This window comes from Pholcus phalangioides, unplaced genomic scaffold, assembly GCF_987345545.1.
Source record: "Pholcus phalangioides strain wild (caught in Gottingen) unplaced genomic scaffold, Ppha-v1.0 ptg000004l_1, whole genome shotgun sequence".
NCBI classification, from domain to species: Eukaryota; Metazoa; Arthropoda; class Arachnida; order Araneae; family Pholcidae; genus Pholcus; species Pholcus phalangioides.
In genome coordinates this window covers 6,659,674-6,672,821 of record NW_028301597.1, presented here as the reverse complement: position 1 = coordinate 6,672,821, position 13,148 = coordinate 6,659,674, and the positions used below count along the sequence as shown (strand labels likewise).

The 13,148-nt window shown below is 35.6% G+C and overlaps 1 protein-coding gene across 2 annotated transcripts in view; it reads left to right on the top strand.

The window, feature by feature from the left end:
* Window positions 1–13,148, top strand: part of LOC149086502 (putative methyltransferase-like protein 15 homolog) — a 100,194-nt gene that overhangs the window by 10,320 nt on the left and 76,726 nt on the right. For both annotated transcript variants that reach the window (XM_089255953.1, XM_089255952.1), the window contains exon 3: window positions 4,088–4,224. In XM_089255953.1, coding sequence (XP_089112079.1) covers window positions 4,088–4,224 — 137 coding nt within the window. The remainder of the gene's footprint in view (window positions 1–4,087; window positions 4,225–13,148) is intronic.

Below are 13,148 nucleotides of genomic sequence, written 5' to 3'. Positions count from 1 at the left end.
GATACATTGTCATGGTATATCTTTAAAGGACATAAGATTTTATAAGTGGTTTTTTTTTAAAAAGTCTCATAAAAGTGGCCAGAATATATATACATTTTTCATATGAAGTATCTTAGTCATTTAAAGTTATATATAAAAGCCAAAACTTCTCATTCTTACAACATTTTCTAACCTTTGGCTACATTCTGATGCTCTATCTTTAGCAAATTCATGAATAAGGATTGCATCACACATCTAAATGTAGTGGTGTATTACATATCTCACGGGGTTTCTTTTTCCCTTCACAAAGAAGCAGCTACAGTAGTGATACCATCATGCTAGGGGCAAGTGGTCCTATAATCCAATAAAGACACCAGCTGTCCTTAAAGGACAAAGACTAGTGTACTAGTTGTTACATTACCTCACATACATTTTCATTCCCATAAGAAGTAGCACATCTCCTATTTTATATCTCCCAGTCTTAATATATTCAATAGTTGTTTTTTTTATAATTTCACACACACACTGTTAAGCCCAGTTAATCAAGGTTCTACTGTATAGTAGTAACAGATTTATAAAAAATAATCAGCTATATACAGGGTGATTATAATTTAAGTTTTGATTCCAAAACTATACAATAAGTACTGATCGGAATTACCTGAAAATTTGCATGGATACTCCTGAAGCAATGGACGTTTCTTTCGCAAAAGAAAAAAGTGCAAAATGTGCAAGTAGACGATGCTGTACTTGGCCAGCAGTATAATCTATTTTGTGCAACCACATCATTTCGGTAGTTCCACAGCATCAGTGTGTGGATAGAACTTCTATCAAGATCCACATTGCAATACCAGCAAAGCAGCTGCTGAAGACCCATTTTGATGCACCTTAACCCTTGCAACTTCTGGCTGTGGGGGTACCTCAAAATGTTATAAACAGTAGTCAGATTGCAAACTTTGGTGAATTGTAATCTCCAGCACATTCCCTATATGTTAGAAGTTCCTCATTCCTCAGGAATATGAACGGGGGAAAGGGGACGCGTTTGGTTTAATAAAGCTGAATTGCAAGCACATCCACATTATGACCATGGCATTCTGATTCTGCTGTTGAACAAGAATATTTGTGCTTTCAGCCTCATAGCCAGAACACGCGGTGGACAACATATTTAACATTTTTTGAGTAAGTTGTAGTTATTTGTTCAATTACTTCTTTTTTTTTGTGATGTTTCCGTGAATTATGGACTCGTGCAATGCTATAATTAAGTTATAATTTTCCCATGACTGGCTATCGTTTCCATTCTGCAAGCACATTTCCCACGTGTTGGATGATGTCATTAATTTTACATTTTTAAGTATTTTTTCCCCTTTATCAAATAAAATTGAATTTTTTCAGGAATATTCATGTCAATTTTCAAGTCATTCTGACAATCGCTCTTTTTTTACAGTATTTTGAAATCAGAACCTTAGTTATAATCCCCCTGTATATCGTAAATCATCGTTAATTAATCTGCATTATTTATGCTTCATTAAATGCATTATATTCACCTAATTTATATTACTTTTTGCAAAATAGCTTCGTAATTAAGTATACTGAAAGTAACTGGAGAAAAACCTTTATATATTATATGATTAATAATAACATTAAAAGAATTTTCAAACACACAGTAATCCATTGAGTTAAGCAAAAAATAATTAAATGGCAAAATGGTTTTTGTTAAAATGTAATAAATATTTATTGATTAATTAGCATGGGAATAGTGTTAATTGCATTAATAAACATTTTATTTTAGTTAATTATTACAAGTTTGAATGATTTTTCAGAAATTTCATTGTTTTTAATGTCAATACTATTTAAAACAAAAAAACCGGTTTAAACCAAAAAAACCTGGTTTAAACCAAAAAAACCCGGTTTTTTGGTTTTTTTCAAAAAAACCGGTTTTTTTACCAACCCTGGCAGGGTTGTTTGGTTTAAACCATGGTTTAAACCTTGGTTTTAACCAACTGGTTTTTTTAAAGAAACCACTTTGGTTTTTTTCAAAAAATCAGATAAAAGTGGCCTAAATATTATTTTTTTCCATGAAAAATATCATATTTGTTCATTATTAGCCAAAATGTTTCATATTTACCTCCTTTTATATCCTTGGGGTACATTCTGACGGTATATCTTTAAATGACATAAGATTTTATAAGTGGTTTTTTTCAAAAAGTCTCATAAAAGTGGCCAGAATATATATATATTTTTCATATGAAGTATCTTAGTCATTTAAAGTTATATATAAAAGCCAAAACTTCTCATTCTTACAACATTTTCTAACCTTTGGCTACATTCTGATGCTCTATCTTTAGCAAATTCATGAATAAGGATTGCATCACACATCTAAATGTAGTGGTGTATTACATATCTCACGGGGTTTCTTTTTCCCTTCACAAAGAAGCAGCTACAGTAGTGACACCATCATTTTAGTGGTAGGTGGTCCTATAATCCAATAAAGACACCAGCTGTCCTTAAAGGACAAAGACTAGTGTACTAGTTGTCACATTACCTCACATACATTTTCATTCCCATAAGAAGTAGCACATCTACTGTATATCTCCCAGTCTTAATATTCAATAGTTGTTTTTTTATACTTTCACACACACACTGTTAAGCCCAGTTAATCAAGGTTCTACTGTATAGTAGTAACAGATTTATAAAAAATAATCAGCTATATACAGGGTGATTATAATTTAAGTTTTGATTCCAAAACTATACAATAAGTACTGATCGAAATGACCTGAAAATTTGCATGGATACTCCTGAAGCAATGGACGTTTCTTTCGAAAAAGAAAAAAGTGCAAAATGTGCAAGTAGATGATGCTGTACTTGGCCAGCAGTATAATCTATTTTGTGCAACCACATCATTTCGGCACTTCCACAGCATCAGTGTGTGGATAGAACTTCTATCAAGATGCACACTGCAATACCAGCAAAGCAGCTGCTGAAGACCCATTTTGACAGGATGCACCTTAACCAATTACTTCATTTTTTTTTGTGATGTTTCCGTGAATTATGGACTCGTGCAATGCTATAATTAAGTTATAATTTTGCCTTGACTGGCTATCATTTCCATTCTGCGAGCAAATTTCCCACTTTTTGCAAAATAGCTTCGTAATTAAGTATACTGAAAGTAACTGGAGAAAAACCTTTATATATTATATGATTAATAATAACATTAAAAGAATTTTCAAACACATAGTAATCCATTGAGTTAAGCAAAAAATAATTAAATGGCAAAAGTTGGTTTTTGTTAAAATTTAATAAGTATTTATTGATTAATTAGCATGGGAATTGTGTTAATTACATTAATAAACATTTTATTTTTGTTAATTATTGGAAGTTTGAATGATTTTTCAGAAATTTCACTGTTTTTAATGTTAATACTATTTAAAACAAAAAAACCGGTTTAAACCAAAAAAACCCGGTTTTTTTACCAACCCTGGTTTAAAGTAAAAATTGTTTGATAATTAAGTTGAAAAAGCAACTTCCTACACGAAGAGACTGAACAAATTCGTTCAAGAAACACAAAAACAATGTCAGGCTTGGGAAATAGTTAAGTGTCTCTAAATGGTGTTTTTTAAATGATAAGGTATCTCTAAAACAAAAGTAATTGAATTTGAATATTCTTTACTTAAAATAACTGTGTGACATGTATTAATTTTGTTCTGGTGAATTGTTCTTTTTTTTGTGGTTATTGTTCATGTGGGGTAAAGTTTTGATAAAGGTGGTAAACAAAAGCACTCCCTGTAGAAAAGGATTTTTGTAGAGAAGTTAACCGTGCAGTGTACACACTAAACAGATCACCGGCCAAAATATTTAAATACGTTCTTGATTTAAAAAAAACTTAAATTATTTGAATATGTTTTTTTCGTACTGCTAAATTATTTGTTTCATGTGGAGTGTCACGATATATTATGATCGTAATATAGAGATGCGACGTTAGTAATAAAAAACTTTGAACCCCCACACTTTCTTAATCACCCTGCATAGCTATATTTTTTTCCAGGTTTGCTGTATATTCTACTGTATATATTAATTTTTTGAGAATTTTAGAATTTCATTAGTCTTTTTGTAGTCTTACTTAGATATGACGTTTGGTGGGGGAGGTCACAGTCAGCATTTGCTAGAAACCGTATCCCCAAAAAGCTTGTATTGTTTGGATCGAGACCCTGTTGCATATGAAAAAGCCATCAATTTTTCTAAGAAACATGGGTAAGTGATGTGTGAAAGAGTTTCATTATCACTTTTTATCATTGCAATTAATTTATTATTGCAGAGCTCAACAAATCAAAAGTGCCAGGCTGCCATGACGACTATGAAATGGGTATTAGCACCTAAAATTTTCTATATAATGGGTAAATCAGAGTCTTCCACCATTAAAGGAAGGGGGGGGGGGTCATAAAGTCTCTGAAAAGTAGAAAAACCACATTATTTGGAACTGTTTTTCCAGTTAACTATATGCTTGGTCTTGCTTAAGTCTAATTTTTTTTATTTGTCAAGCTCTGCATTATTGTTACCCTTACTCTTTTGCTATGGTTACAAGATCTAGCTTTCAATATTTTTTAACTTATGCTGTCATATTTAAAAGAAGCAACTCATGACAAGTACTAGGAAGAACAATTTTATTATGCAATAAATGTCAATTTGCATAATTTCTATACAGCTCAATTTCACGTAACAGACAGTTTGTTTGTGATGAATCAAAGCTCTTTCAGAGTAACTTTTAATAATCCATTGCATGTAATTGCAAGCAACAATGAAGAGACAAACATAAAATTTCTACTGTAACGACAAATTTAATTAGCTTCAGATATTTATATCATTTTACTTTAAAAGTTGTGTTTTCTAGGATTATAGTTATTAAAATCTAGTGCAATTGGTAATTTAGTACAATCATGCTTCAATTGACCAAATTTTTATCACAGTGGGGGAAAGTTGAAATTCTTTAAGTGAAGAGAGGGAAATTTTCTCATTGAAAATTCACCTCACTGGTAAGAACCTGATGGCTCTCGCACCTGATGTAGATCACCTTTCTTCACTAGAAAATTAATTGTTGAGGCACCACTGGAGATGGAGTGAAATGACTACTTCATTACCTGTAATATAGTTATTTCCATTGTTATATAGGCCTAGCAACTTGTGTCATTCCTTAGTGCCGTGGCACTAGAAGCATCTGGTTGGCGACCACTAATCATTGTCTCTTGAAATTTTTTTAACAATCAAATATTTTCTTACAAACTTGTGTATGTTAATTGGCTTATCCGGCAAATCTTTATATATAAAATTGATTTTCTGTGTGTGTGTCTCTTTTCTTTATACAAATCTACAATTTTAGAGTGATCGTCGTTAAATTTTGCATATATACCAAAGGGACCGGACTTGAACAATAGGCTACTTTAAAAATTAGACAGAGCAGGGCAAAAAACTGTTGGACAACAATGTTTTTTGGGCCTCAACAATCACTTTCCAAACGTTTACATTGTTTACCATGGTTCCCTAGCAATGCGTTTAAGACGTGTATATGCCTTTACAATGGTTTGTCACTCCTTTGACGCTGCCAGTATATTTATAATAGTTAATGCCTTTATAATGGTTTGCCAATTTTTCAATCCTCCCAGTAATGAGGCTTTTGAATAGATGTCAGAATAATCATCAGCATCACTTTAAGGGTCAGGCAAAGGATGATCCGCCGTAGAAATCAGTGTTAAAATTGCCAATTTTACTGTAGAAATGCGGAAATTTAGTGGGGTTTCCCACCACATCAATAATTTTAAAAATTGCATAGAATTCTCGATTTTTGAAATATTGAGTTTGCTTATAGATACGAAGCCCAGAAAATTAAATATGAAGTAATTAGCCGGACCTACTTTTGAGTTGGATATTCATGCAATAACATTGATTTCAACTTTTTATTTATATCCTCTCAAGCATGAAAATTAATGTCTTCGTATTGTCTTTTAGTATTCAACTGCATAAATTCACATGGTTTTGGTTGCTTTAAAATTAATTATGGGCCCATAAAATACATCGAAGAAATTCCACAGCTTTAATTAAGCATTTTTTGAAGCAGAAACAGGTAGATGGATAACTTGAAGTTTGGGGGGGGGGAAGAATCGAAATACATAGTGACCCTTAAAAAAAGGGAAAAATCATTTCTTGGATTTGTTCATCTCGTGAGTCGCGCAGGAAGTCTCCATATTGGTTAACTTAGACAAGGTTTGTATGTCCCTCAAAGAAAGAGGGAGATATCACATGATCCAAAATGCCTCATTGAAGAAAACCCAGGCAGCGCCGGGTATTATAGCTTAATAAATTATTGTTTTTAGTAAATAGAGATAAACAGATGCAATTTTTATAAGTTTTCTCGTATTTTATTCAACATCTGCTGCTATTACAATTTTTCAGACATGTCGGATAATCCATTATTCTATAATTTAAATTAGTTTTTTATGTACAATTTTACATTTGTTTATCTACCACTAGTTCTGCCCTTTTCTATCCTTATAAGTTGTAATTAGCTATTTTTGCCTGCCAACCAAGCTTTAGATGAGTCTCACTTAACCCTTACCGGTATGCTACCCTTTAAAGTTGGAATTTCACAAAGAAAATTTGTAGGCAGTCTATTCAGGCACAGAGGAGTATGCAGGTATAATTTTGTGAAGATTGTACTTACTGTTTTAATTTTGTGGGTGTGCCCAACCTTGAATTCGGGACTCGATTTTAGGCAAACTTTGAATGTAAAAAGTTAAAACTTATACAGAATAAAGTGATTTCTATACAGCCAACACAAAATAACATAGAAATATTTTTTTTGAAAATCCTTTTTATTCCCAAAGAAAAGAAAATTCTTTGAAATTTGAATTCATTTCTTTGAAAAACAAGGGTTTTCAAAAAATGAACACAAGCCAAAAGTATGGATCGGCTCAAGTGGTGCTGTTATCTAGTCAGTGGCGCATTAAAGTCGGTCGGAGTCCTGGGTGCAAAAGAAAATACGGGCGCCTTATAAATTAGAAAAACGTGTGGAGTTTTGGTTTTTTGAGGCCCTTTAGAAGTCGGGGCCGTGGCGTATCGTTAAATCTGCCTGTGTATCTAGTGTTGATAAAGATGGTTCAAAGTAACCCTTAAACTAATTTTCATTTCAAATACAAATACAACGCCACAACAGGCAAAATGCCCAACGAGGTGGCTGATAAAAAGTTGCCCATAAAAATATGGTTGTCATATGTTTCAAAAATACAGCAACCCAATTAAAAATGCAATTAACACAAATTACAAACAATATATACACATGATAAAATATTATACAATGCCCATAAAGAATACTTATGGTTGTCTTATTCTAAGAATGGATAGCTTCTCGATTTACCCCAACATGTTTATCGTATTTCTTTTTAAACGTGTCAATTGTGTTACAATTTACTACCTCCGGGGGTAAGCTATTCCATTTATTAACAACCCTATTGGAGAAAAATTCCCTGCGACACCATAACCTTGCATTGTCCCTCACCAATCGATACTGGTGTCCCCTTGTAAAAGCAGTCGATTGGCGGTGTACTAAAAGTTCATGGTCCATCCTATCCATCCCATTGAAAATTTTGAACACTTCGATCATATCTCCTCGACACCTGCGTTCATCCAATGTAAACATATTCAAAAAATGAAGTCTTTCTTCATAACTCAAGCCCTGTGTGTCAATAAGGACACGCGTAGCTCTTCTCTGCACCCCTTCAACCAAGTCTATGTCCCTCTGTAGGTATGGTCTCCAAAACCTTACAGCATACTCCAGTCCAGGACGAACTAAGCCTCGAAAAAGCGGAAGAATGACTTTAGGAGAACGCGAAGAGACCTTTTTGAAAATGAGACCAAGCATTCTATTCGATTTTTTGACAACCGCTGAACAATGTTCAGAAAACTTAAGTCGCTCGTCAATGAGAATTCCCAAATCGGTGACTCTAGTTGCATCCGGGATAGTGACACCATTCAACTCGTAAGAGAACCGTGGGTTGTTCGAACCAAAATGAGCGACCATGTACTTATCTACGCTAAACGTCATGCTCCATTCATTTGCCCATGCTGCAATCTTGTTTAAGTTGGTCTGGAGCAACTCCCTATCGCTTTCATTTCCGATTACCCACATTAGCTTCACATCATCTGCGAATTTGCTAGTAATTCCATCGATACCCTGATCGAGTTTGTCGATAAAAAGTGAAAAAAGTATGGGGCCAAGGACACTTCCCTGAGGAACTCCACTTGTGACGTCTGTCCAACCAGAGAATTCCCCGTTCACCATAACTCGTTGCGACCTATCTCTTAACCACGATTCTATCCAATTCAGCAAGTTGCCCCCTATTCCAATCTCGTGTAAACGCTTCAAGAGTTTGCCATGTTGGACCCGATCGAATGCCTTCTGGAAATCAAGGTAAACAACGTCGACATTTTTGCTCTTACCCAAAGCCTTAGTCACGTAATCATAGAAGCAAAGGAGGTTAGTTACACATGACTTCCCCTTCCTGAACCCATGCTGATTATCCGACAATACATTATTCTCGTCTATCCACTTCACAAACAGCCTTTTGATGATAATTTCCAAAATTTTCGAGAGGGAGCTCGTCAAACTCACTGGACGATAATTAGACACCACTTCTCTACTACCCTTCTTAAATATCGGAACAACGTTAGCCAGTTTCCAATCTCTCGGGACGATACCCTCAGCAACACTACTCCTGTATATCTGTGCGACTGGCCCCAACAATTCATTAGCACCTTCCCTGAGAACCCTGGGATAGATATCATCTGGTCCTGGTGCTTTGCTTGCACATACATTTCTTAGAAGATTTAGGACCTCCACGTCTTCCACTTGAATATCGTTGAGCGTTTTATTACCCCATGCAACACCCGTATATCGAATATCATTATCTCCATTAAAAACCGACGCGAAAAAGTCATTGAAAGCATTACACATGCCTACATTGCTCTCTACTTTTGAGCCTCCTATCGAGAGGGGACCAACTGTCCCCTTACATCCATTATTGACGTATCGAAAAAATGATTTTGGGTCAGAGCCAATGTTATCTGCCAACCTAGATTCAACTTGCTTTTTACTATCCCTTATCGCTTTCTTCAACAGTCTTCTTTTATCAGTAAACAATGATAGGTCACCTCGTCCACTTTTATACTCTCTGAATGCTCTTTTCTTTTCAAGATAAAGGTTCCACACGCTATCCGTGAACCATAGAGGGTGTGATGTACAAACACGCTTTTTTCGAACAAAGGGTATGACGTCGTGCAAAACAGAGGACAGCTTCGTACTAAATTCTTCCCATTGACTTACCACCCCTACTGATTCCAACCGGTCTTTGAAAACTTCCGCTAACCTTCTTCGCAAAACATCAAAGTTAGTTCTCCGAAAACAAGGAACCAGTCTTTTGTTATCAACCTTACCCGAGGAAAAGTTACAGTGAAATCTGACGATACGATGATCACTGGAAGAAAACTCTTCCCCCACCGAAACATGTTCAACTAGATCCTCAGAACTAGTAAGAACTAAATCCAAAATAGCAGTACCCCTAGTGGCTTCTGATACATGCTGATACAAAAAATTTTCGAGCACCAACTTAAGAAAGTCTCTTTCATACTGATTTCCAGATGAAAGGTTCTCCCAATCAATACCCGGGTAATTGAAATCCTCTAGTATGAGAACCCTCTTTCGCTTACACATGTAGGAAATTTCATCATGCATTTTGGCGATATAGTTTTGATCCCTACTCGGTGGATTGTAACAAACCCCAACAATAAGCTTATGACGTCTTTTGTTCTCAAGTTCAACCCATATGGTTTCAATATCACTTCTCTGCACGTTACACTCTCTAGCCTTCAAACATGATTTCACGTATATCAACACTCCACCCCCTTTCCTATCAGATCTATTTCTCAAAAAAGTATCGTATCCGGAGATGTGTAAGAAAGATTCATCCCCATCGTTTGCCCAAGATTCTGTAATGGCTATAAGATCCAAGTCCTCCACAACTATCATAGTTTCTAAAAAATCTTTCTTGTTACCCAAGCTCCTGGCATTTATTAACACACATTTTAATTTGCCCGGTGGTTTGTTGTCAATCGAGAAGCCATCCAAGTCAGACGTGGGTAATTCCCCGTCAGTACTGTTGTGATTATCATTAACTAACCCGCATTCCCGACTACGTGGTCTGGGAGTAAAAAACCTGACCTAAGACTATCGTAAACCTCCCAGACCCCTCTCTTATTTAGATGGATCCCATCCGAACGAAGCCACCTATCGGTAAATGCGGGAAGCTCCAAGAACGTGACCCCAAGTGAGGAGCAAATGTCCTTCAGGCCTATATTGAATTGGTGGATCCTACTCCTATATCCCCTACTACCCCTTGGCAGCACTGGAATCACTGCCACATCTGAACCCCCCTCCCTAGCGGATAATAGTAAATCCCGGTATTCTGACAGAGACTCACTAATATTCGCTCCTACCTGATTTGTTCCCACCCACAGAATCACCCGCAAGGGCAACTTTCGGCGATGAAAAACGTCTTGAACGTTGCCAATCTTCCCCCCAGGAAGACAACAGCGCTCGAAACCCCGAAAATCCCTACACACTCGGTTCCCAAGTTCCCTAACCATAGAATCGCCGATGATTAAACCCCTATCACTATCCCCCTCTACCTCATCCACGACCACCCATTCGCCCTCTAAAATGTCGTTGTTCGTGGAGATTGCTTCTTCATCAACAGGTGGCTCGACGACCAGAGGGTCCGTTATAACCGGGCCCTCTAGCACCCTAACTTTTTCCCGTAAAGCTTCGACCTCGAGTTCCAGCCTTTTTCTATCCAAGCACCCTTTACAATTGAAACTATCAGCTACTATAACCCTAGACCAGGGAAACCTCCCGTCGCAAGCTCTACACAACACTAGTCGAGGTCGAGGCACACTAACACTATTGCTAAAGCTAGATAATAATAATAATACTTAACAATACGAAAATGAGAAACGTTAACTGGAAATTAAAATAATGTAAAATACATTACTATGCAAAATATACGTAAGAGACTATACGAAAAAATATGTAAGTAGAGTATACGTAAAGTAGAATGCTCAGCACTAAATCACGAAGAATAAAATAAATATGTATATAAAGAATACAACACCCTCTAAAAAAAAGTATTAAGCTACGAAGTACAATTTATACTTATTAGAATTAGCTAACTATCTCAAAACACTAACACTACAACAATAGGCCCAAATGGAAGGAAAACAACGTTATTGAGAGTACCCGGGAAAAAGTATACACTGTTTGCTAACACTAACGTCCAAAAACCTACGAACTTATATCAAAGAAGCGAGCGAACCTGGCGAAAAAACAACGAAAATGAAATGCGAACGAGAAAAATAAATATAAGTCGATCGAAAATACACAACGAAAATTTAAAAAAAAAAAAAAAATAAGAGCAATATAAAAAAAAAAAATGAGAGCAATATAAAAAAAAAAAAAAAACCACTTATCTCACAATCCAACGTGCGCTAAAAAAAAGAAAATCACCGCAGAATATGACCCAACAATAAACAACACGCTAAGTAAAACTCACGAGAACGAAGAAAAACACAAAGAAAGACACAAAATGGCGCACTGGCGTGTCGGTGAGCGGAGCGCGATAATAGCACGTCCGTTCCCAACGACGGCGAAGACGATTATGACGTTTCATTTATTGTTTATTTTCAGTGTTTGAAAAAGGAATTTTTAGGTATGCCCAGACTTAGAATTCGGTTCCCATGAATGTGGGAAATATCATTAAATCATTCTAAAATAAGCATTTCCCCATTTTGTGTTGCTTTCTCATTATTTAAATTTAATGGAGTGCCATGTTGAAAAGCAACATTACTTATATTGCTTTTTTCATTATACTTTCCATAATTTAAGGGGGAAGGTTATATTGATAGATATAACATTTGATTCATTAACTTAATTAGCAATAAGCTTAGTAATACAATCTGGTTTTAATTTTTCAAAGTTAAGTTTTCTTAGTGATCAAGTTTATTTATCTGCTAAATCCAATTCATAAAATCTTGAAAAACTAAATAGGATACGTAGAACTTAGAGATTCACTTTGAAACTTTTGTTTACTTTGCAAAAATAGTTGATCAAGATCCAGTTGATTTGCAGTTTTATGTTATTGAATCCATATCAAATAAATAAAATAAGCAAGAGATACGTACAAATTTTGAATCGAATGGAAAAATCCAAGTTTATCAGCACTATATTTTATAGCAAGCACTTTTATAAGTCTGCAATTCTATTTCACTGAAAAGTTTTCTGATAACATTCCCATGTTCAGTTTTTCTATCAACACACTTTTAATGAGGGAAAACCATTTTTGATGTCAGAAGTTCTAGAAGTACCTTTTTAAAAGGTACTTCTAGAAATTAAGGAGGCAAAAGCAGTAAAAGTTTTACTGCTTTTGCCTCCTCAAGACTATTGATGAAGTTCCATCAGAGTACGTTCATGTAGACCAGCGGTTCTCAACCTTTTTTTGACTCGCGGAGCCTTTTTTAGCAAAAAATTCTATGGCTGAGCCCCGTAGGCCCATTACTTAATTATTCATCAAAGTTGCTGATTTATTTTTACTATTTAAAAATATTCACAATTATTATTTTTTTAATTTCACTGTTTTTATATATTTTCGTCAAGTGGCCGCGGAGCCCTTGGAGAGTGCACAAGGAGCCCCAAGGGCTCCGCGGAGCACCGGTTGAGAACCGCTGATGCAGACCATTATAGGGGCAAATTGTTCAGGGAAAATACCCTTCCCATAGAGGAGTTGAATGTTTCAAGTATTTTTGGCAATAAATTAAGACCCATCCTAATAGAAGACTTCAGGAGCCACCAGGTGCTTCTGTACTCTACACCCTTACAACCTTCCCCTCCAAACCCATCCATCCTACAAGGAAGGGAAAACAGCTGTATAACAAGTACCCATTGATCAACTGAATTTTTTCCCTTCTCTACTATCAACCCAAAACAGCTATCACTTGACACTATTCCTTTTTTTTTAATTCTAAGGGTAAAAAGCAGCAGGAGTTTTTATATCCTTTTGTGTGCAGAAACCTTTCAGCGG